General features: G+C 60.7%; 2 protein-coding genes across 6 annotated transcripts; both read left to right on the top strand.

The window, feature by feature from the left end:
* Positions 1-581: 581 nt before the first annotated feature.
* On the top strand, positions 582-9,237 carry LOC107213451 (collagen alpha-1(I) chain-like). Of its 2 annotated transcripts, XR_004499997.1 has the most exons (6): positions 582-743; positions 5,209-5,361; positions 5,455-7,126; positions 7,263-7,403; positions 7,547-8,463; positions 8,939-9,237. XR_004499997.1 is itself a non-coding variant. In XM_015647911.2 (4 exons), exons 1-3 carry the CDS (start codon positions 3,012-3,014, stop codon positions 5,358-5,360), a joined length of 1,071 nt encoding a protein of 356 aa, XP_015503397.1. In that variant the 5' UTR covers positions 750-3,011; the 3' UTR covers position 5,361; positions 5,455-5,635. The 2 variants fall into 2 exon arrangements, 1 of the variants encoding a protein (XP_015503397.1); XM_015647911.2 differs by lacking the exons at positions 582-743; positions 7,263-7,403; positions 7,547-8,463; positions 8,939-9,237 and adding exons at positions 750-3,795; positions 4,052-4,186 and having other exon boundaries at positions 5,455-5,635.
* Positions 9,238-10,026: 789 nt separating this feature from the next.
* Positions 10,027-15,208, top strand: LOC107213450 (keratin-associated protein 16-1-like). Of its 4 annotated transcripts, XM_015647909.3 has the most exons (13): positions 10,027-10,210; positions 11,232-11,381; positions 11,639-11,782; positions 12,051-12,191; positions 12,477-12,611; positions 12,719-12,862; positions 12,972-13,115; positions 13,302-13,451; positions 13,538-13,684; positions 13,766-13,885; positions 13,992-14,129; positions 14,416-14,550; positions 15,076-15,208. In XM_015647909.3, exons 1-13 carry the CDS (start codon positions 10,135-10,137, stop codon positions 15,084-15,086), a joined length of 1,635 nt encoding a protein of 544 aa, XP_015503395.1. In that variant the 5' UTR covers positions 10,027-10,134; the 3' UTR covers positions 15,087-15,208. The 4 variants fall into 4 exon arrangements, with proteins under 4 accessions (XP_015503395.1, XP_033375050.1, XP_033375051.1 ...); XM_033519159.1 differs by lacking the exon at positions 14,416-14,550; XM_033519160.1 differs by lacking the exon at positions 13,992-14,129 and having other exon boundaries at positions 10,028-10,210.
* The last annotated feature ends 8,869 nt before the right edge of the window (positions 15,209-24,077 follow it).

Genomic DNA, 24,077 nt, shown 5'->3' with positions numbered 1-24,077 from the left:
AGCCAGCGACGTGTCGGCACTGAGCCACCAGCCTGTCCCCACGGAGGAATGGTGCTCAGCAACGGCTGCACCCAGCCTTGTGTCTCATGGAGGCTTCCCACGGGTTCTGCTCCCCCTGAGGCCATGCTTGCCCGCGGGGACCCAGCCAGTTGTCCCCTGAGGCTCCACTGGCAGACGTGGCGTGATGCAGGCACCAGGCCAGGACTGGGACAGGCAGGCACTGGGTCACTGGGATGGGCATAGCCCAGCAGACCCACAGCTCTGTGTCACCGCAGTGACACACTGCCAGGACAGCAGCCCCCAGGGGAACATCCTCCTGAGCAACCCCCTCTGGGTTCCTATCCCACAAATTCATCTAATCACTTGTCACAGCTAGATAGTTCTGGGCTCCCCATGGCTGTAGGGTGACCCCAGCCCATGGCCTCATTTCCCTTTCCCCATGAGGGTGCTGAGGGTCCTTCCCCCTGTTGCAGCCAGGGCTGGAGAAGGCCAGGTAAATCATTTCTCAGGCCGTCACTGCCTCGGGCACAACTGTGACATGCAGCAGCAGTGAGTGTTTTGGCACACGAAGATTGTGTGCATGGCCCCTCCCCAGCCCCACACAGATATAAACCCCGCCAACCCGTGCTCTCCATCCATAGCTGTGGCATTCACCAACATGAAGACCACCATCATTTTGTTCCTGGGCATCCTGGCCCTGTGTGCCCAGCTGCAGGCAGCCCCTGCGACTGCTAGGGACAATGGTGAGTGCTGGGGGGCTTGGGGTGGATGCCTTCTGCTAGCCCTTAGAGCACTGTGGGGCTGATTTGGGCTGGGCTCCCACATGGAATGAGCAGGTAGGAGCAATCCCACAGCACAGAGCCAGGCACATCCCAAGCTCTGGAGCTTCCATGCACCACTGAAGCTCTGTGCCACAGGTCTGTGCTGCAGGGGCAGTGTGGGCAGCGGGGGGCTCGGCGGTGGCAGGATTGTGGCAGTGTGGCAGGAGCCCTCAGCAGGTGCACAGCTGGACCTGAGGGGCCATGAACCAGTCCATGCCCACGGTGTGGGCTCCCTGTGCTGCTGACTGAGGGGCGCAGAGTCTCCAGAGGATGAGGTGTCCTTCTGTATCCCTGTACTTGCTATCCCTGCTCTGTGCCAGCAGCGGGAGTCTGGATCACTGCTTGAGGGCACCTCAGTGTGCCCCTTTTAATCATTGACCACATTCCCTCAGCAGTCAGGAGACGTGACTCCAGCGCCTTCCCTGCTGCCATGGAGGAGCCACGGTCACCCGCAAGGCTTGGGTGCAGCCACTGTGACCAGGCTCAGTGGTGGTGGGAACAGCTCCCAAGGGATGGAGCAGAGACGAGCCTTTGGGGTCTGGTTTGGGGCTGCTGTTCCCATATGCTCAGCCAGGACACTCCCTGGCCATGGGGACAGCTGGCAGACCCCTGTACTCCCCACAGCCATCCTCAGCCTCTGCTGAAGAAGCACCTGGCAGAGCCAGGGTGGGGACACCAATATCCCGAATGGGACTGGTGCCAAAGCATTCCTGTCTCCCAGAAGGTGATGCCAACTGCGTGGGCTGGAGCTGCTGGCACTGCTGCCAGCTTGCTCAGTCCCTCTCCAGGTGCTCCAGCTGGCTGGGGGCAGCTTCAGCTGGATTGTCCCCTCAGCAGCCAGCTGGGCACCTTGGAGCTGAGGCACAACTGTGGGCAAAACCACTGGTGCCCACACTGTTCCTGACAGCTCTCAGCTTCCCCTGTGGTTTTCCCCTTGTCTCCTCCCATGAGCCTTCCATTTCTGGGCTCCCATCTGCAGTCATCCAGCTGATCTTGTGCGTTCTGGCTGCTGGCATCCACCCTCGCAGCCTCCCAGTGCTGGCTGCTCACTGCCAGGTCACCCCATGCTGGGGTCACCCCATTCTGGGGCAGAGTTGTCACAGGGTCAGACCAGGACAATGATGCTCAAAGACAGCACCAGCACAGGGCCACAGCCAAGTCACAGTGGGACACACCTGTGACCCTGGGTGGGCAGTGTGGGACTGGCAGCAGTGCTGCTGCTCTAGAGAAGCTGCTGCTGGGTCCAGGTGGGCTCTGTCCCTGTGCAGCACAGGTAGGGATGGTGCAGGTCCCTCCTCTCTGTCCTGGTGGGCAGTGTGCTCACCTCCCAGATGTTACCACCCCTATCCCACCCTCGCTGACACAGCACTACTCTCTGGCCCTACTGCAGGAGCCGCTGGGCTGCAAGATGATTGTTTTCATTCCTGGCATCCCAATATTGGCCCTGAGCCCACTGTGAGCGCATCCCTGCCAGCCTGAGCGTGGCCAGGTCCCAGCAGTTCCTCAGCGGGCCCCCATCCTGGAGGGTGCAGGGAAAACTGGTGCCTTGATGACCTCCCTGCCACCCCAGGCCTCTGCCCATGTGTCACTCCCACTGCCGACAGTGGTGACACGAGGTGCGGCAGTGGGGCAGGCGGCTGAGCACCGGCTCCTGTTCCTGCATAAACACCCGGCAGGGAGGGGACCACAGGCAAAGGCAAACAGTTACTGATTTACTGCCACGCCATCCTGCCACATTGTTGACTGTGGGGTTAAATTACCTGGAGACGGACCCCGGCAGAGCAGACGCCAGCTCGTGACTCAGGCAGGGATCATGTCCTAGCCCCATGCACCCTTGGCCCTTGGGCAACTTTGCAAGATGCCCGGGGCTGGGGCTGCCTCTGCCAGCAGCAAGGGCACATCACCAGGAACAGGGCAGGTTTCATCCTCCTGCAGGAGGCTGTGGAGGAGATGGGCACTGGCAGAGTGGGAAATGCTGATGTGAGCAGGGCAGCCATGCCAGGTGGACAAGCTGGGCCCATTCAAACCATCCCAAGCTTGACATTGCCAGGGGCAGTGAAGTGACCTGACCCGCCAGACATGCCATGGGAAGGGTTTCCTGGACAGGCTGAAGGGACTGGGGTCACACAGCATGCCCTGAGCACTGGGAGTGCATGCCAATGACCCACTCCCTGATAGCCACTTGCACAAATGGTGCTGTCGGATGGTCCATCCTCATCCCCGGTGCTGTGGGAGGCTGTGAGGATGGCAGGGTCCGTGGGACAGGGCTGCAGCCGGGCAGGAGCTCCCGTGGCTGCGGGGAGGTGCAGGGCAGCCCTGGGGCAGGTGCCTGCCCAAGGCACAGGCAGCCTGGAGGACCCTTCAGGAGCAAGAGCTGGAGAACAGGAGCAGGAGCTGGGTGAGCAGCAGCAGAGCCACAGCCCTGTCTGCATTGCTGGTTCCTCGTGGCATCAGCGACCCAGGCCAGGGGCTCCATTCGAGCTCATGTCTGTGGCCAGGGCAGCACAGCGTGAGCCTGAGCAGGGACGGGTCATGCCCCATCCCCGGTGCCCTGGTGCCCGCTTCATCCCCGCGGCCGATGGCCACCCCGGTGGGCTCCGAGCGCGGCCCTGGGGGTCCGGCGTGCGGGGCCGTGGCCGGGGGTGGCTGGCTGCTGTTCCTGCCGGGCGAGTTCTCAGCATGGCCGCCCAGTCTTCTCGAGGCTCCCCCTCCCTGGTCGGCAGCCAGCAGCAGCAGATACCTGATACTCGGGTTGTGCAAGCGCGAAGGGGGAGCCTGGCCCTGCCCGGCCCTTGGGAGCCACCCGGAAGGCCGAGCCCGCCGGCCCCACCTGGAGAGGAGCTTAAAGGCCGGCCGGGCGGCCAGAGCGCAGCCGGTTCCTGCACCATGCCCACGGCCCGCAGCGTCCTCATCTTGGCGGGGTTCCTGGCTCTCTGGGCAGAGCTGCCGGCAGCATCCGCCCAGAATGACACCAGTGAGTATGAGCGCATGGCCCAGCACTGCTCGTCACGGCACGCCCGGCGAGCGGCCAGCATCCCTCCCTCCCAGCCCCAGGGCAGCCGGCGTGGGGGCCGGGGCGAGCAGCAGCCTGTGCCCGGTGCGGTTGTGCTCGGCAGCATCCCTGGACCCAGCCCTGGGGCCGGGGCAGCATCTCGGAAAGGGTCGCAGCCCTCGCCCTGCCCGGCGCCGGCCGCCCCGCGCCTGCCCACGGCCCCACCTTTGCCTTGCAGCGAAAGCCGGCGTGTGCCCGAGCCCGGCGACGGATGCGGTGAACTGCACAGTCGGGTGCCAGTCCGATGGCGACTGCGAGAGCACCCTCAAGTGCTGCCCGGCAGCCTGCGGCAAGGCCTGCCAGAAGCCTGACGGTAACACTCCCTCCTGCTCCTGGCCGTGCTGCCCAGAGTCGGTGCCACTGCCAAGAGCCAGCAGCCCGTCCCAGCCGGCAGTGCTGGTGCTCCGGGGTGCAGCGGTGGCCGCAGGCCTGGGCGCCCGATGTGTGTTCAGCTGCAGCACGGGGATTGGGGGCTGCATGGAAGCAGCCCAGCAGGCTCGGGGTGTGCTCAGCATGGGCCATGCTCACACCTTCCTCCTCTCAGTGATGCAGGGGCTAAGTGGACACCCCCAAATGATGCTGGGGCTTGGGTGGAGGGTGAGGTCTGCGCCGCTCCCCACTGTTGCCTGCTCAGCCCTGTGGGCAGCTGCCAGCCCGGGAGATGGGCACTGTTCTGTGTTGAGCACACTCAAACTCCTTCTGGACAGCAACTCAAGGAGATGGGTGCAGGAGTTGGAATCCACAGCTGCAGACAGATGGGTGTGACCTGGAGGCTCCAGTGCCTCCATGGCTGCCTGTGGGACAGTGCTGGCTTGTGTGTACCACAGTGGAGGGCAGCATGGTGCAGAGCCAGAGCTCAATGCCAGTGGCAGGCAGTGGGACAGCGGGGCAGGGGCCCCACACTGCCGGGCAAAGGCTGTTTGGGGGGCATGTGATCCTGGCTGAGGCTTAGGCTGTGCCCCCATGCCATGAACAGCCAGGGTCATCCATGGCATTGAAGAGGACAGAAGGGCCATGGCCTTCATCATGTCTGCGTGTTGCAGCTGTGCATCCTGTGCCAGCCACATGTCCTTGAGTACATGTACATGTACACTGGGTATAGGAATTGTTGGGGACCACTATGCCATGTGGCCTCCCTGATGTGTTCCCATCAGGTCCAGCTGGCAGGGAGTGCCACCAAGCAGAGCTATGGGATGGGGGAAATGCTGGGTTCCATGATGGTCCCTCATCCATGGCAGATAGGGGCCAGGGCCATGCTCCTTTGGGAGCTGCAGGGTGGGCCCTGCCCAGCATGCTGGGGCCAGCAGGTCTTAGCCATGTTCCTTTGCCTTTCAGAGAAGCCTGGCACCTGCCCACCCGTCAACCCGGGCATCCCCATGCTGGGCGTCTGCACCAACCAGTGCAAGACTGACGCCAACTGCTCCGGGATCCAGAAGTGTTGCAGGAATGGCTGCGGCAAGGTCTCCTGTGTGACACCCATCCACTGAGGTCAGTTGGGTGCATTCCAGCCCCAGGGATCCCACAGCACTGCATCATGGCACCTGTGCACCCATCCTGCTCACAGCCTCCGCTCCTTTGCAGGTGCATCCACCTCCTGCCAGCCCAGCCATGGAGAAGCTGCTGCCCAATGCCCATCCTGATGCCCTGGCCCTGCACCATCACCCCCCATCTTGGAGCCTTCAGCCTCAGTTTTGTCCCTGGGGTTCTCTGCTCGGGGTGAGCCCCCTGCATTCTGCACCAATAAAGCAGCTTCTCCCTGTCACACTGTGGCTGCCTCTCCATCCCACACCATGGCCACCTCTCTGTTCCATGCTGTGGCCACTTCTCCATCACGAGCCATGGCTGCCTTTCCATCCCGTGCCAGGGATGCCTGGAAGGGCTTCACACAAGCAGCAGCATCCACTGACTGTCATGTCTCCAAGTGTCCCCAGCCTGTGCCCTGCTTGGGGCTGTCTCATGGGTCCATGGCCCCAGCTGTCCCTGTACTCTGGCTTCTCCACCTTGGGAGGCGTTCAGAGCACGTGTTCAGAGCAGAGCTGTTGAGGTGCAGCTGTGTCCATGTCCCATCAGAGCAGAGGTGCTCCCTGCTCCCTGCTCCCTGCTCCGCAATGGCCAGGGGACAAACAGTCCCCTGCAGTGCGTGCCCGTACACGAGCATCACCCAAACTCCTCCTTACCTCTGCCCTCCCAGCCTGCCCATGGCACCTTGCCCACAGGAGAAGCCTGAAGGGGCTTTCAGCAGTGCAACTGACATGCCCCAGTCCCATGTCCCTGCCACATCCCTCCCCACCTGCTCAAAGCTGGGTTCCTGCTCCTGTCCTGCTTTCCCCTGGCACTTCCTGCTCTCCACAGGTCTCCAGGGGCCCTCCTGTACCTGCCTGCTCCTGCTCCCAGCCCTTGGGATCAGAGCATGTCCCTCCTGCCTGAGAGGGGCTGGCACCCTCAGAGCCCCTGCCCTTAGCAGGGGACAGAGCAGAGCCATCCCTGGGACTGAGTGAGCCCCCCACCTTGCCCAGCACTGCCCAGTGCTTGGTGCTGGTTGTCTGTCTCTCTGCAGTGCAGGTGCAGGCTGTGCCAGCACCACGGCTCCACAGCAGTTCTCTCTGCTCCATGTGTGCCAGGAGGGATCCAGTGGGCACTGAAGGTGGGATAGCACACTGCTCCTGTGTCCCATCCATGCTCACAGTGGTGTGGCTCTGGGAGTGCTGCTCAGCCCTTGGCCCAGCTGCTCACAGGTCACCAGTGACCTGGAAAGGAGCTGTGGATGTGTCAGCCATGGGCCACAAGCCCAGCACTGCCCCGGGAGTCTCCCCCAAGCTGAATTGTTCATGCTCAGCACTCCCACAGTCCTGAAACTGTGATGCCAGGAGAAGGAGCAGCTTGGCTTGGCCAGCCCCCGCTCCAGCAGGGTTTAAATCCCAGCCCACAGCCCAGAAGCACATTGATCGCAGCGCAATGCTGGGCCACCGCACCCTTCTTCTGGTGCTGCTGGCACTGCTCACCCTGGCACAGCAGCACAGTCCCAGGGACCAGGGCACTGCCCTCACCTTCACTGCATCCCCACACCGAGCCCTGCAGGGACACTGGAGCCCCACTGCCCTGCCTGCCCCCCCCAAAGAGGGTGAGTGTCCGGCGGGGGCGAGCGGAGCCCCTTGGCGCCCCAGACTGTTCTGCCTCTCCGACCATGGCTGCCCTGGTGCTGAGAAGTGCTGCCAGATCGGGAAGGTCTGGACCTGCCTCCTGCCTGTGACAGGTACTGCTGCTCACCCCAAGGGATGCCAGCACGAGGATCAGGCAGTGGGTGGGATGTGGGCTGGTGCCTGCATTAGTGCCCCTGCAGCAAGCCCTGCTCCCTGGGATATGGCTGCATGGAGCATCTCCCTCTGCAGAGAGCCCGGGCTACTGCCCCCGTGCTGGCAGTGCCATTGGGCCAAGCTGTGGGATAAGATGTCACAACGACACCACATGCCACTCGGGGGAGAAGTGCTGCACCCGCGGCTGCTGCACCCGCTGCACGCTTGCTGAGCCAGGTGAGGTGTCCTGGAGATCCCCATGCCAGGCTGAGGATGCCCTGGGGCAGCCCCAGGGGTCTGCAGCCCCTACCACACTGTAGGGGAGTTGTGGACAGTGGGGCCAGGCTGGCTGCATGCCAAACCCTTAGTCTTCCCTCCAGCCAAACCTGGGTTCTGCCCTCGGAAGCGTGCCCAGAGAGCTGCTCCCTGCCCCAACCACTGCACCGATGACCGGGACTGCCCTGGGGAGCACAAGTGCTGCTTCTCTGGCTGTGGGTTGGCCTGCACCCCTCCAGACACAGGTACAGCCCTGCTAGACCTCTCTAATCCCCACATCCAGCCCACACTGGCGCTAGCCCAGCTCCCCGCTGGCAGAGCCCAGCGTGTGCCCGGCCGTACTGCTGGACAAGCCACAGCGGCTGTGCCCGGCCAAGTGTGCAGCTGGTGGCATCCATCCAGGCCCCAGGGAGTGTGTGCTGCAGGCTGTGGTTCCCAGTGCCACACGCCTGCTCTGGCCACAGCCCCAGCTCTCAGGAGCCCCTTGCCAAGAGCTGGCCCTCAGGGTGCTGTGGGAAGGGATCCCCATGCCCAGCTTCTCCGTGATGGGTGGGAGATGGCTTTGAGTGCATGAAAGGCTGAACCCTCTCCTGACCCTCCCTCCTGCACCCCCTCTGACTGTGCTGCTGCAACCAGAGCAAGGGGTGTCTTTCACCAGTCCAGCTACCAGCTGGCATCCCATATTGGGCTGTGACTGGTCCCACTGGGTGAGACTGGTATGGGTGTGAGGCTGTGAGGTCATCATGGTGCTCTGGGAAGGAAGACGGAGGCACAGAACAGGGACAGGATGGAGATCGAGGCTATGCCAGGAGCAGGACTGGGGACAGAATCCCAGCACAGCTGCACCCCTCACTGTCACCAGGGAACCACCGTGACACAGTGAAGCCTGGCCTGTGCCCCATGGTGCTGCGAGGCTCCTTGGGGCCCTGCCTGGAGCTGTGTGACACCGACAGTGACTGCACTGGGGACAACAAGTGCTGCACCACCGGCTGTGGCCACATCTGCAAACCACCCATCAAGGGTAAACCATCAGCACCCTTGTGGAGCCAAGACCCCTGTGCCCCCTCCCTACCTGTCACCTCTGGGGACTGACTGAGCTGCTGTCCAGTGGGGCAGGAGCTCAGTGAGGAGCTCACCCCTGCAGGCAGGGCAGCTTCCCCACCCCAGAAGGGTGCCCTGAGCCCCTCACCCCTTTCTCTCTCCACATGTGCCAGCGTGGCCAGGTCTTTGTCCCCCTGCAGCAGAGGGTGATGGGGCAGCCAAGTGCCTCCTCCTGTGCTTGCAGGACAAGGAGTGTCCCCTTGGCCAGAAGTGCTGCCTGCAGGGCTGCAGCCGGGTCTGCGTCCTCCCACTGTGGGGTATGTCCCCTCCAGCCTGCTGCCTCCTGGGTCCAGCCTGGAGGGGACAGAGGGGGGTGGGAGCACCACAGGGCCCCCAGTCCCTCAGAGAAGGAACCCTGAGGCATCCTCATTGACCACCTCACATGCCTCTTCCAGGTACAGCATAGCCATGGCCAGGAAGGGCTGCACCAGGAGCTGCCATTTGAGTCATCCCCCACCCCACTGCTATTGTGGCCTGAGCAGAGATGCACCCCACACCTCTCCGTGTGCTGGACCCTCTGAACTGGCAGGATGGCACCAGCACTGACTCTGATGCTTCTGGTCAGGGTTCCTGGCATCCCCAGCCATGCCACTAAGGGCTGCACGCTGCCTGAATTACGCCATGGCCAAGATTCCTGCATGAGGCAAAACCCTGCATCCACAGCACTGAGACAGAATAAACCATCCCACAGCCACCTCTGCTCTGGATCAGTATCCCTGTTCTGTGCTCTGGTTCCCGGAGGTGCTGGCTTCGTGCAAGCAGGGAGGTGCAGGCAGCCATCCCTGCAGGCAGGTGCTGCCCCAGGGCAGGGAGAGGGTCCCAGTTCCATGCAGGTGACTTCCAGCCATCATCATTCCATGGTAACCATCCTGCTGGCCTGGGGGCTGCATGATGTCCCCTCAGCAGTCATGGACTGGAAAACCAGTTCCCTCAGATTCCTTGTGCCAAGGAAGGGCTCATTTGCATCCCAGAGTGTGAAAACCTTGTGGGAAAAGCAGTCACAAGTCAGGACAGATGGAGCACCCGGACAAGGAAGGGGACTGGGAGAATCACTCATGTGCCAGGGGCCACAGCAGGACCTGCTTACTTATGATGCTGGACCCCAAGCAGTCCCATGCATGGAAGCTACACTTGGCTGAGGAGCAGCACCATGGCAGTAGCATTGTTAGAACCCCTTGTGCTGCTCCCACTGCCATGCCAGGAGCTATGGGGTCTATCCACAGCCCCCACTCCAAGGAGTAAAGGGGTGAGTGTGGCTGGAAGGAAACCCAGAGAGGGACTGGCAGCCAGCTCCAGCAAGGACGGGGTGGTGCAACATGGGGGTCAGTGCCTGACCCCATCTGGCCTTCCCAGCCCCACAGGTCATTCTGACCCCAAAGCAGAGCTTGGCCAGAGATAAGCAGGATGGCTGGCGGGACGCCGGCGGGTTCTGGGAACTGCCCCTCCTCCTGCCCCTCCTGCCCATAGCACAACCAGCTGCCACAGCAGGCAGCTCAACTTCAGCTGCCCTGGCACTTCAGGCACCCTTGCCACAGACTTTAAACCAAGCCCTAGCTCAGCTCCAGACATTCACAACACCCCTGGCAGCACCATGAGCCCAGGAGTTTTCCTCCTCCTGGGCCTTCTCATCCTCAGGGCAGAGCCGAGCATAACACCAGAGAAGGGCGGTGAGTAACAGGAGTCAACCCCGGCAGCTGCCAGGCACAGGCAGCCTGGGAGCAGCTCCCTGCATCCCGGCCCCCGTGTCCCTGCCGTGTCCCCTCTGTCCCTGTCCAGCATTTGCTGACAGGGACCGAGTCCCAGCTAGCTGCAGCACCTGCACCGCAGCCCTGCTGCCTGGGGGACCCTGTCCCCACCCCGGGGTGCAGGGACACCTGTGCATGCCCTCAGCCCGGGGGGCACCCCCTGCACCCCACAGGCACAGCAGCTCCCAGCGGTACCACGAGCAGCAGGGTCTGTGCTGTGTCCTGGGCACACACCCTGCTGCCAGCCCCCGCCGTGGGACAATGCCTGGGGCGGTGGTGCCCAGCTGCGGCGTGGCTCTGCCCACACCGGGACCACAGCCGGTGCCTCTTTGTTTGAACCAAGCAGCTGCTGTTTGCAGTGAAACTCCGGCGGCGTCTGTTTGCAGCCCAAACACCCGGCCCGGACGGGCGGCTGGCAGAGGCGGCTCCCCCCGCAGCCCCAGCTGGCAGCAGGAGCCAGGCACAGGCACCAGCTGGAGCTCGCCTGTACCAGAGGCAGGGCTGTCCCAGGTTTCCAGCATGGCCAAGAGGAGCACAGGGTGCCAAGAGGAGGAGGAGAAGGAACAGGAGGAGACAGCTGCAGTGAGGAGTGTGCTGCTTGCAGTGAGGATGCCTGCAGCAGCAGGATGCTCAGGAATAGGTCCTGGTGCTGGCTTCACCCTGACAGGGCCAATGACACTCCTCGTGGCACTTGTGAGGGCACACACGGGACCGTGCCACACCACACCGTGACATGCCATGCCGTGCTGTGTCACACTGTGCTGTGCCATGCAGGTCTTGATGTGTCCAGCAGCCCCAGCCATGATGCAGAGAAGTCTCCAGCCCCTGGGCTCCAGTCCCTGCTCTGATTCCTTGGCCCCTGTAGAGAGACCCACATCCTGCTTCCCCAGAGATGGAGGATAAGGGGCTCTGGCACTGTCCTGACATTGCCATCCCAACGCAGGGGACCTGCAGAAACCGGGGAGGTGTCCACGGGACTTCATGCGCTGCTTGCGCCTGGATTCCCCACTCTGTGCCAATGACTCCAGCTGCCCCGCTGGGCTCAAGTGCTGCCACTGGGAGTGCCGGCTCCGCTGCATCCCCCCGGCAGAAGGTACAGCACCGCGCTACCGCCTCTGTCCCGGGGCAGCTGGCACCCTTCTCCCTGTCCCATTCCCTGTGCAATCCCCATTGCTATGGAGCAGCTTCCTGCTAGCAGCCTCCTGGCCGCCGCTGGGATACGTGGATGGGATGGAACACAGGAAGGGGTGCAGCCAGGGCGAGGCAGAGAGGCCTGGCAGGGGGAGGTTTCTTGCTGCTGCCCTAGGACACTGCAGTGCAGCCTCACCTCTCGGCCCCTCGGCGCTGCAGAGAAGCCCGGTGCCTGCCCGGCAGCAGCCCCGGAGAGGCTCATTGCCGCCTGCTCCTTCCCCTGCCTGGAGGACAAGGACTGCCTGGGAACGCAGAAGTGCTGCCCGCTGGGCTGCGGCTCTGCCTGCTTGGAGCCGGCGCAGGGTAAGGACTCGGGGGGACGGCTGGGAGCCCTGGCTCACCCCAGGGACCCTGTGTGCCACAGTTGTCTCCCTGACGCCCTGGCCCCTGGCGCAGCACACGCAGCTTTCCCTGCACCGGCAGCTCCTGACAGCTGCCGGGGAAACCCAACGCCGGGAGGTGGCCGCAGGCACCAGGAATGTGCGGGTCACGGCAGGAACCAGGGACCCCCGGGGCAGGTAGAGCGGCCAGTGGGGGATGCTGAATCGTCACACCCCTTCTGCCCTGCCAGACCAGCCCAAGCCCAGCGAGGGCCCCACGGTGCAGCCAGGACCATTCCGGGAGCGGTGCCGAGATGACGGCGACTGCCCCGACGCGCAGAAATGCTGCAACAGCAGCTGTGGCCAGCAGTGCCTGCCGGGAGCCCCGGCCGGTGAGGCAGGGTGGGACACGATGGGCACTGAGGGCGGGGACATGGCTCAGACACCGGGAATGATGCCTGAGGTAGCAGCCACCCTGGCACAGAGCTGTGGCACAAACGGGATCCGTCACCCCATGCTTGCCAGGGTGGGCTCTGCCGGGTCTGGGGTGGGGACACAGTGTTGGGCCTCTTCAGCCCAACATCCCGGTGGTGCACAGCCCCCAGGTGGGCACTGGAGCGGGGAGGGAAGGGGACAGTGTGACCACCCTCATGCTCTCATCCTCCTCCACGGTGCAGAGGACACCAGCCCTGCCCCAGTCACTCAAAGGCCACTGCAGCACAAGTGGGGATGCCTCAAGGACCAGGACTGTCCCCCATTCCATGTGTGCTGCCACCAGCTGTGCACCAGGCACTGTGGGGCAAAGAGCCAAGGTGAGAGGGCTGGGAGCCACCCCAAAGGTTCGACAGCCCCGCGTGCCCCGGTCCCCACGGCTGTCTCCAAGCAGCGGCACCGCAGCCACCCCACACCGTGCCTGCAGGGAAGGACGGATTCTGCCCAGCCCGTGCCGGGCTGTTCCCCAGTTACGACTGCAGAGCCTGGTGCCGGCACGATGGCGACTGTCCCCGCAAGGAGAAATGCTGCCTCCGTGGCTGCGATTATGTCTGCCTGCCCCCATCCCGAGGTGCCAGAAACGGGCAGGGGTGTCCCCCAGCTCCTGGGACTTTGAGACTGGGTGGGGAAGACCCGCTGTTGCTGCTTGCACTCCCAGCCCCGCTGCCTTCTGCCCCCAGAGAAACCAGGCATCTGCCCGCTGGCCGAGGAGGCTCCGCTGGCCCCGTGTGGCATCACCTGCACCGAGGACTGGCAGTGCCCGGGGGCTGAGAAGTGCTGCGGCAGCAGCAGATGTGGCTACGTGTGCTCAGCCCCCGAACCAGGTGAGGAGATGGTCGCTAGAACAGTGATCCTACCGGGAATGCTGTCAAAGCTCCTGGCGCAGGATGTGTGACGGCGCTGCCACAGGGCAGGCACTCAGACCCCCGGGCACCCCGAGGCTGCAGGAAAGGAGGTGCCTGCAATACAGGGTAGTCCCTCCTCCTGCTGTCTCTTCATGCCCTTCGCAGACAAACCCGGTGAGTGCCCAAAGGTGAGGCCACACCACTCATCGGAACCGTGCACGGAGATGGATTCCTGCAGCCACGACAGGGACTGCTCCCGGCAGGAGAAGTGCTGCTTCTCTGGCTGCGCCATGCACTGCACCCGCCCTGCCCGAGGTGAGCAGCACGGCCACCAGCACAGGGAAGGGATGTGAGAGCAGGGCTGGGACCTCCGCCCTCCCCCGTCTCCCCTCCTGTGGCAGAGCACCCCGGAGAGTGCCCCCGGGCAGAGCCGTGCTGGGACACGCGGCGCCGGCGAGGGAGCCAGTGCCTGGATGACAGCGTCTGCCGGCGACAGGAGAAGTGCTGTGACACCGGCTGTGGCTGGGAGTGCGTGGCCGTACCCAGAGGTAGAGGATACAGACTGTTTGGGGGGAGCTGGCCCCAGCCCCCAGGGGCAGCCAGGTGACAGCAATTTGGTGCCCCTGCAGCCAGCGGGGACAAAGCTGATGGTCAGTGTGTGGAGGAGTGCCAGACTGATTCACAGTGTCCCCGGGGACAGCGGTGCACCAGCATCAGCTGTGGCCACATCTGCATGGACATCCCTGGAGGTGAGAACCAGCCAGGCGCTCCGGGAGCCATGTATGGCTGCCCTGGAGTGCTCCATGGTGAGGTGCCCCAGACCAGATGTCCCGCAGCTGGGTGATTACCTTGCAGGCAGAGTGGGAGTGTGCCCCATCCCCAGGGAGGGCGGCACGTGCTTGGACCTGTGCAACTTCGACGAGGAGTGTCCCTGGGGCCAAAAGTGCTGCAGTAATGGCTGTGGCCACGTCTGCATGCCAGCCTCTCTGCGAGGTCAGCCCCTCACACCCGCCCAGCCCAGCAGGGACAGAGCCCAGGTCCCCTTGGTACCCACCCCGGGGCATCCTGGCCCTTCATCCCCAATGGGGACCCCTCACCATGACCACACTGGAGCCCTGAGCTGGGTCTGCCAAGGCAGCTGTACCTCTGGGGTTCACACACCCTCCACGGATACAATCTGCCCCATCCTTCTTTCTGTGCCTCCCCCTCTTTCTGTGCAAGTGGTGAGCACACACAGCCTCAGTTTAGTCACCAGGTGACCATCCTCCCCTGCCCACAGAGCATGACACTGTGACTGTGCCCCGGCCCAGTGCTGAGCGGTGCTCAGAGGAGTGTGAGGCCGACTCGCAGTGTCCCTGGGAACAGAGGTGCACCCGCACCTCCTGCGGCCGTGTCTGCGTGGACACTCCTGGAGGTGAGGCACGGGACACCCAGTGTTGCCCCAGGAGACGTGGGGTGTCTCAGCCAGGTGGTCCATGGCAGGGTGCTCTGCCCTGCAGGCAGAGGGGGAGCCTGCCCCATGCCTGGGGGCAGTGGGGGCTGCCTGGACCTGTGCAGCCTCGATGAGGAGTGTCCCTGGGGCCACAAGTGCTGCAGCAACGGCTGTGGTCACGTCTGCACGCAGGTGCCTGGTGGTAAGGAGGCCTATGGGCACCATAAGGGGGCCAGCACCAGGGCTAACACCAGGTCATGCAGGGTGCCAGCTGACCTGTATGAAGGGGACAGCCCTCGGCGTGCTCCCAGCATCGCTGTGAGGCCAGTTCCCACTGCTGCCCCATTACTTTCCTCCCAGCAGATGCATTTGCAGGGTGAGGGGATCTGAAGTGATGCAGAGTGGGATGGAGCTCTCATGGAGCTGGCCAGCACGGCTGCAGTCATGGCCACTGGTCCCTCACTCCTGCAGTCTCTTTGTTCCCTAAAAGCACATCCTCCTTTTCAGATGCTGCGTGATGGGAGAGCAGCTCCTCTGCAGCAGGAAAATGCCTTCATTAGGGGACATGGGACAGTCACGAGCCCCACCTGGCCTGTCCCCTCCCCACCACTTCCAGCAATAAAGCGTGTGCTTGACTGCCCCACGTGGTCCTGGAGTGGCCTGGAAATCACCTGAGGCCTCCAGGGCCAGGAGGTTCAGCCAGAGTTGGTGCCACAGGGCCAGTGAAGCAGTGCAGACTGGGACAGGCACCACCCCGGGCATCCATCGAGGCAGGAGCTGCTCCTCCTCCATTCAGTGGCTTCAGCTCCTGGTCAGGTCATGTTGGCAGCTCGAAGGCAGGGTTGGGCTGGGAGCCCACCGGTGGCAATGGGAGCTGCAGGGTGGTGGCTGGCTGAGCCCTGCCATGCCATGCTGCTGGAGGCACCCATAGCCCAGTCCCCATGAGGGAGGAGTGCCCAGTGGGATGGGCACTGTCTGCTCCTGCCAGCACAGGCAGGAAGGACCAGACCCAGACGTGCTCATCCAGGGACCTGTCCTTGTATTGTCACAGTCCAAGGGGAGGGACAGGCTCCTCCGGTCAGGCACCACTCATAGGAGGGGGCATCCATGGGCACATGTCCCTGTCCTTAGGCCAGTCAGCATCCCAGGCAAGCCACAGCCCCCAGCATGGCCACCCTGGCCCACAGCCCTCATTGCCACCAGCCTCACGGTCTCCCTGTAGGGTCAGGGGTATGGCCATGAGCAGCAGCTTCCCCCAGGCAGGGCAGTGCAGATGCCACCACTTCCCAGGCCAGCACTACCAGGCACCTGGCACTGAGAGCTGGGGCATCAGGAGAGGGGCCAGGAGCAGCTTCCATCTGTGGCCCATGGCACATTGCTAGTTACTGATGTGGGAACAGGCCTGGAAACACTCGCCCATGGTCTCAAAGTTGTTCCTGTTGCCGCCGCAGCCGCCGTAGATGAACTCCTCACACTGCTGGCTGGAGGCATTGAAGAAGAAGCGGCGGAAGAGCGCCTTGCAGTTCCCACAGACTGAGGGCAGGTAGCAGAAGTCTGCATGATCCAAAGGGGACAGGCTGAGCCAGGATGGTGGGGGGACACCACCACGCTCAGCACTCTCAGGTCCTCAGACAGCACTGCACAGTTCTGGTTCCTTTTTACTGCCATACCTTTGTGCCAGCACACAGCTCTGCACCCACCTGCCTCCAGACCCACACACCAGCAGCTTCCCCACAGCACAGTGTGGTGACCCCCAGGGTCTGCAAGACCCATCAAGAGCTCAGAAGCACCCCAGGGACCTCCCTTCCCAGTTTGCTACCTCATGTCAGCCAACACCCCTCCTGTCACCCACCCCTGCGAAAGCCACGCTGCCACTCCAGAGCCCCACCACCACGGCACTGAGTCCTCACCCAGCACTGGCTCCTGGCATGTGTAGCCACACTTGCTGGGACAGCACTTGGTGACTCCGCGGCAGTCGGCATCGCTGGTGCAGTGCGAACAGGAGGCACCCCTGTGGCAGGAGCCACAGTCCTTGTCCAGCAGGTCCTCAACCTCTGGGATGTGGTAGCAATACCCAGGCTTTGCTGCAGGACACATTGGCCGGGATGCTGGTGAGAGGCACAGAGCAGGGGCCACAGCAGCCCCCCAGTGCCCCGGGGTCAGACCCCAGGCTCCCACAGTCCCACACTTGTAGGCACCTGGCAGCATATGGGCCAGTGGGAAACACTGGGCAACAGAGGCACCCAGAGCATCCCTATTCCCAGGCCATGACCCGGCCACACTCACCCATCCCCAGCTCCTCTCGTCCAGTTGTGTGTGGGGCTGGGCTGGACCGCTTGGCAAGAGGGAGCAGGGCAGCAAGGAGGAGAAGACAGCCAGATGGCAGCTCCATGGTGCCCTGGATGGCTGGGTCTGGCCCTGGGTGTGGTGGGCTGGGATTTAAGGTGCGCAGGCGGGGCGGAGGGAGCAGGACTGGTGCCTAAACCCAGCTAATTCCTGCCATGCAGGTAACAAGCCACACCCAGGCAGGGCCTGGTCTCCCTGGTGGCATCCTGGCCACAGCCCTCGAGCTGGGGGGACCGGTAGGACAGGACAGCTGTCCCGGCACAGCCCTTGGGGAGCCCAGCTGGGTGGCAGCAGCATGCCCAGGCTGGGCTGGGGACAGCACCAGTGACTGCCGCAGTCTCCTGGGGACAAGCCTCTGTTGGAGACAGAAATGGGAAGGTTGACACTGGCCTCTCCATTGCTGGGGATCATGACAGTGCCAAGACAGGGCATGGAAAGCCACCAGCTCTGGCACAGCCATCAGCCAGAGAAGGGCTGAGGCACAAGCACGCTGCAGCAGCGCTCTCTCTACGCTCCCTATGGTGCAAGTGGTGGGGAAAGGCTGTGCCAGAGCTGTATCCCTTCACTGCTTTCTCCCACGCCTGACAGAGAGCATCCCGGGCAGGATGGGCCCACACAGGGCTGAGCCTGGGGGTACCACCTCGCTGCCTACCACTGTGGCTGTGGAAGGCAGGTCCTGCTGGACGTGATGCTCCCATCCATTCCCATCCTCTGACCCTTTGCCACCTCCTTCACCACCCTCTCTCGGTCTGGGGCCTTTCACTCACCCCCCTCCCGCGGAACGCCGGTGCGGAGCCGTGTCCTGTGCCCTCCAGCAGCCATGGAGATGCCCTCCAGCTGATGGAGATGGGGGTCCAGCGGCTGCACCGTGCCTGGGTGGCCCCTGGGGCTGGGACACGGCTCGCAGCCGGCTCAGCTTCCAGGCGAGGGGCCCCGGGCGCTGGGCTGGGAGGAACCCGCCGGGACTCGTGGGCGGGCGTGGGGTGAAACCTGCCAAAGGAGGGAGAAACAGATTAAGATGTTCCCATTCAGCAAGAATAATTGTCTTCCTAATTACTGCCGTAATTACTGTCCCAAGGGGGAAGCGGAGGGCGAGGAAAGCTCCGTGGGAAGGGGCCAGGAAAGTCTAATCGGGGTAGGGTTTGGAGGGCGGTGTTACCCGCGCCCCCCGCCCGTGCCCCACCGCAGCTTTTCCTGCCTCTCGTCGCCAGCCCCAGGATGAGGTCCTGGCGGTGTCCCCGGCACGGGACACGGTGACGTGGCCTGTCCTGAGCAGGGGTGGGAGCAAATCTGGAGGGACGTGCCGGAGGCGGTGGGGGGTGCAGGGGCAGGGTGGGCAGTGGGAAAGCCACAGCCACAGCGCCAAAATCCACCGCGGCTGAATTTATCCTGCTGTCTCCCCGGGGAATCGCAGCGGCTGGGTGGTCACTGGCCGGACTGATGGCAGCAACACCATGGCCAGGGTGGGACAACACCGCGCTGGATGCAGGGACGGTCCAGAGATGGTGGGGGGGATACTCCCAGGTAGATGTTGAGGTTTCACATGACAGCGAACCACTCGCGGGGGAGGACCTGAGTCGTACCCCCTTGTTCTGACCTACAGCAGGGACCCGCAGGGTGAGCAATGGGTGTAGCCGTCAGGGCAGAGCCACCAGCCAGACCTCTTCTATGGGAAAGCAGTGACTGGGGTACCAGGGAACACCCAGGAATGCGGCACCTCCCAGGAATGCGGCACCCAGCAGGACAGAGAGCGAGGCGGCGCTGTGCCGCCGGGGTGATGCTCCCGGCCAGGCCAGGGCGCACGGCAGGAGCGGTGCCGAGGGCAGAGCGCAGCGGGTGCGGGCTGCACACACAAGTGTCCACACCCTCTCCCACGTGTGCACACACACGTGCGTGACCCCTCCTGCCTCTCCCAGGGACAGGCACTCCCGGAAGGGACTGTCAGGGAAAGCCCCGGCAGCTCCGGTGCGGTCCTTGCCACGCTTTGCAGTGTCCAGTGGCAATCCCAGGGAAGGGGCAGGGGAGCTTGAGCTCCGTGTGACGGGAATCTGAGCACCCACTCTGCCTCCGGCAAGGACACGGGACGCGTTTCTCCAGCCCTGCAGTCCCGGCGCCCACTCACAGCTCCCACCCCGTCCCCAGCAGCAGGACTCCGTGGCCCTGAACCTCTCCTGGTCTCCAGGTGTTGGGCCAGCTGGGCAGAGGCCGGCCAAGAGATGCAGGGCTGAGGGGCCGGTGGCAGCGTGGAGCTGTGGACCGTGTCCGGTCACAGGACGTCCCTCGGGAACCAGCGATTGTTCCCAGAGGCAGAACAATGCCCGGAGAACTGCCAGGGCACCACGGGCTGCTCCACAGCGCCCGACCCGGGGAGCCTCCTCCGCTGTTTCACCAGGCCAGCCCCAAGCGGGGTCCCCCGGCCCTTTGCTGCTGCCTGCCCCGTACCTGTCTCCTGGAAGCTGCGCTGGCTGCTCTTGTCTGGCGGCACAGAGCGGCTCTCTTGCGGCTGCACGGAGCCCAGCACCCAGCAGCAGCACCTTCCTGCCTCCCCCGAGGCTTGTCCAGCAGCAGCTGCCGGCGGGAGGGACGGGACCGGGAGGGTTCACGCTCGGATGGAGCGTGTCAGGTGCTGGGGCACGGGCCAGGTCATGGGCACCAACCTTCTGCCCCAGGAGGATTTAAACCCCTGCCTGTGCCCGGAGGGGCAGCCCCCACGCTGCCCATCCATGCCATGCGGCTGCTGTCGCTGCTCCTGCTCCTGGGGCTCTGCTGCCTCTGGGCCCGGCTGGTCTCCCCAGGTGAGTGTGGGTGGGCACGGGTGGGCACGGGTGGATGTGGGAGCCGGTGGAACAGTGCTGCAGGAGGATATGCGGCCATGAGCAAAGAGACCACTGTGACCATGGCTGGGAGTGCAGCATCCCACCTGTGCCGTGTCCCCTACATCTCTGCATGCTGCAGAAATGACCACCAACCCCCCACAGCTCCCTGGGAGAGCTGTCTGGGGTCTCTGGAACCCTCACCCCCAGGGTCCCACTGTGGGGTGGACAGATGTGCCCAATCATGCTACAGGGTGAGGGCCTGAGCGTGGATTCCTGTCTTTCCCAGAATTCACCTAGCCCCCACATGAACCTGGACCAAGGACCCAGTCTGTGCAGCCAACCCTCACCAGACAGCCAGAAAACAGCTGGACAGCTGGACAGCCAGCCATGGAGGCCTCCATCAGCTGCTGGATAATCACCCAGCCTCCTGATCGCACCTCAGCACCCTCAGCTCTGTGCTCACCATAGGGGTCTCTGTGCCCCCCACCTCCCAGTAAACTCAGTCTGTGATGAACAATGTCTGGCTCCTGCTGCATCTGTCTCCTGGTGGGCCCCCACAACTTCTGAGAGAACTTCAGTGCCTGTGGGGGGGGTGGGGTCCCTGTCCTCACAGATCCTGGTCAAGCTTTTGGAGGATACTTGGGGAGCCTCAGGGAGCTGTAGCCACAAACTCTATGGGGAGGTTTCCTCTGGTCCAGAGATGCCCTGTGGATCCTGGGTGGGTGCATTCCTGGGGCTGTCTGTGGGGGTCTCTCTCAGGGAACAGAAGCACGTTGCTGTGCAGAGGGCCTTGCTGAGCCCACCCTGAGCAGGAGCAGCACCAGAAGGCCCCTGTGCAGGGACAGAGCTGGGGCAACCACAATGACCTGGCCGTGCCAGGCACTGACCAAGGACAGCTTGTCACAGCCAGTGGCCAGTGTGGGGTTTATTAGGAAAGAGAAGGTCCTGCCCAAAACACTGCTGGTGCCCAGGACCAGCCCTGTAGAGTGAGGCAGAGGAAGAGGCCCCTGCACCCACACAGTGTGGGCTCTCCTCACTTCACCTGCTCCTCATATACCTTGTGGCATCAGTCAACAAGTGTAATCACTGTCACCAGCACCATCACTGTAACCATCATCATCATATTATCATATCATCATTGGTGTTAAAGAAATTTTTGACTCCAGGCTTTCTCATCTCCATCAGATAGATTTACTGGCAGAAATCAATCATGAAATCTGGTAGCTTGAGCTGTAACCTCAAAAGGAGGACCCCAAACAAAGAAATCTCTGGTCAATTTTACCCTCATAGTATAAACTCCCCATCTCTCATGTGACTGTCCAGATCAAGAGTATTCTTAGGCTATGGGGTCTTCTCACTCTTCATTGCCTTGCTGTTTTGTTACCAAGTGATTGCCACAGTCATTTTCACACCCTCTGAGGTCAGGTTTGGTGGGGGTTTCACTCAGTTCTCTGGTCCATGTTACAGTATGGTTGTTACAGTTCATACACCGTGATTTATGGGCTGTCCACTCCAGTATTCATTTTTAAGTAACATTTAAGCTACAGCTTTGTCTATTCCAGCATTAATGTTCAGATTGTCAGCCCTGGGTTTCATTACTCTGTGTTTCACCTACACAACACACCCAATATGGTTAGGATTAAGTTCAAATTGCACCTAACAGGTCCAGTTCCTGACATCAAACAAGCACGCAGATACTTTCAAATAACAGAAGATTTTCAACAGTCATGATCACCACAGTCATCATCAGTGTTGTCATCATCATCATTGCCATCATCTGCCTCCCTGTCACCATGGTCAGATCCAGGATTCTTTCCCTCCTCAGGCTTCTCTGGCTTCCCCCGATCCCTGGCTTCTCCCCCAGCACAGATCTCTCCCCAGATACCAGCTTTCCACCAGTCTCCAGCTTTGCTACAACCTCTAGCTTTTCTCTACTCACAGTCTTCCCTCACATTCTGGGGTTTCTTTCCCTTAATCTGGTTTCTTGCCAGGGGAATTACCATAAACATTCAGTGAATGTTTACACCCCAGTTTGTTAAAGGTATATTGTCCCTTCTCAAGGAAATGCCAATTTCTGTTTTCTTCTCTAATAAGGGGGCTACAAAGGGCCCATCTTTCATATCCAGTGCTGCCATCCATGTCTGTGTGGCTGCAGAAATCCCATTTTGTGCTGCAGCAGAAGTTGGGTATTGTGGAACATTAGTGATTGTCGAATCAGGGAGTGCAGGTGCTGCACAGAGCACACACTGCAGCCTCCTGATTTCAGGGGTTGGCATTTACCCTGCTGAACAGCAGACACCAGGTTTGGCCTTTTAGAACGTCAAAACCCAAAAGTTTTCATTATGATCTCTAACTGCAAAGAAGTGGCTGACATACACTTCATGCCAACACCAGCTTCTTGCCCAGGGGCCATGAATTAACCTGGGTGGTTTGGCATTTGGCACTTGCTCTGTTTACTCCGGTAACTTTAACTCTTTACTGACCAGGTTTAACACAGCATTCTGTTGTGTTAAAATTGAATCTCGTGCTCCCATGTCTGCTAAAAATTGCATTAATTTTTAATGAGGTCCAATAGCATCAGAATGTCTGGACCATTATTATGTCTGCATTAACAGGATTTCACTTGCCAGATTTCAGTCTGGCCTGGCTTACAGCCATAGTGCTCTCACAAATCAGTCATCTAAATCAAATCAAATGAGGCTGGTTTGGAGTACAATTTCCCACTCTATCCCAAGGTCCACTGGTTTCTTCTGTTTCTATAATGAGTCTGGTTTCATATTCAGGGGGATTTGAAGGAAACAATCATCTTCTCTAGGTTCACTATGGTCAGGGCTACCCCAAATGTTTCCAGTCTCATTCTTCAGGGGATAACAGTTTTTAATCTATACAATGTCGGGGGACAGGGAGTTCACATAAACTTGAATCTTTTCTTCTGACTTTCATTTTTTTCCCTTTTTTTTCTGTAGCTTTTCTTCCTGTTTATGCAGTTTCTCAATTTTCAAGGACAATAATACAGCTTCTTTCCAACCTTCTGTTTCTCTCTTACATCTTGTTTCTCTCTGCTATGGTTTTTCCTATCCTAACAGGCAGCTTCTATGCAAGTGTCTAATATATTACAAAAAATCCCTTTTCTCTTTTCATCTTTTATACAGTCCCTGGCCACTTTTAGCTGTTCTTCCACAGCTTTCCAATCATGCCAGTTTTCATCATGTGGAGCACAAATTTGATTGAGCACATTGCTCTGCATCTTCCCTCAGCCTTGGCATGTTAGTAGTCCCCAACACTAAATCTCCTATAATCAGGATCAATGGATATAAATTAAAACAACTGTTGGCTGCCCATTAATTATAGTACTCACATAATTTGTTCAGATTGGTTTGGGGCAGTTGCAGGTGAAGTAGAAGTGAGCATGGAAAGCAAAGCAACAGGAACAGACAGTGGAAAATCTTTTTTAGTGGGCACACAGGGAAGAGCAGGGTCTGGGCTAGAATTTACCTCAGGATATCATGTACCATCCCCAATCCTGAGATGCTGCTTTTCTCAGGCTCAGTTATTCCACATCAATAGTCCATCTGCCCTGTGTATCAGTCCTGTAGTCTATGTCGAAGGCGAATCAAAACAGTCTCTTTGAATCCCCCTGTGTGAGCCACACTTCTACAGATTTTTGCCCCAACACACCAAGCAATTGATGGCCATTCCTCCTGGTATAATATCACTGTGAGCTTTAGAGCTCATTTAGTAGTGCCAACTATCTTCTCCCAGTCCTGCACACCTCAGCTAAAAGCATTCCTTTCTTTATGCCAGGTACATTGCTCATCTTTCCCAAAACCCACAAAACTCAAACTTGTAGAAGGCAGGACTTGAACCTCCTTTCGAGATTTCCCACTCACTACTAAGTCTTTCCTTACTTCAGAGCTCCCGGGTGAAAATACCCACTGCTGCAAATTTGGGTATCTGGTGCTTAGAAGAAAATAGGAAAGTAACCAAGTGCCCCATTTGGATTGCCAGGCTATTAAAGAAATCTTTGACACTAAACTCTCAGGTTCAATAGATACATTTATTGGCACAGAACAATCATCAAATCTGGTAGTCTGAGCTGGGTGCCACAAAAGAGAAACCCAAAAATCTCTGCAGATCCCAACTGTTACAATCTAAAATCCCCACCCCCCATAATCAGCATAATTTTCATTGTTATTGGAGTAATCATATCCATTGTCATTGGAGTCACCATCTTCACTGCTATTGGAACCGTCACTGTTGATGTCATCATCACCATCTTCATTGCTGTTGGAATTTTCATCATTGATGAGATCATCACCATCATCATTGCTGTTGGAATTTTCATCA

Source organism: Parus major, chromosome 20, assembly GCF_001522545.3.
Source record: "Parus major isolate Abel chromosome 20, Parus_major1.1, whole genome shotgun sequence".
Classification (NCBI taxonomy): domain Eukaryota; kingdom Metazoa; phylum Chordata; class Aves; order Passeriformes; family Paridae; genus Parus; species Parus major.
Note: the sequence above shows the minus strand (reverse complement) of the source record. Positions and strands in the feature narration are given on the sequence as shown.

Coding starts and splice junctions, on each gene's coding strand:
- LOC107213451 (XM_015647911.2), top strand. CDS start 3,012: ATGGTGCTGTCGGATGGTCCATCCTCATCCCCGGTGCTGTGGGAGGCT. Junction 3,796..4,051: donor ATCCGCCCAGAATGACACCA/GTGAGTATGAGC, acceptor TTTGCCTTGCAG/CGAAAGCCGGCGTGTGCCCG. Junction 4,187..5,208: donor GGCCTGCCAGAAGCCTGACG/GTAACACTCCCT, acceptor TTTGCCTTTCAG/AGAAGCCTGGCACCTGCCCA.
- LOC107213450 (XM_015647909.3), top strand. CDS start 10,135: ATGAGCCCAGGAGTTTTCCTCCTCCTGGGCCTTCTCATCCTCAGGGCA. Junction 12,192..12,476: donor CCTGCCGGGAGCCCCGGCCG/GTGAGGCAGGGT, acceptor TCCACGGTGCAG/AGGACACCAGCCCTGCCCCA. Junction 13,685..13,765: donor GTGCGTGGCCGTACCCAGAG/GTAGAGGATACA, acceptor GTGCCCCTGCAG/CCAGCGGGGACAAAGCTGAT.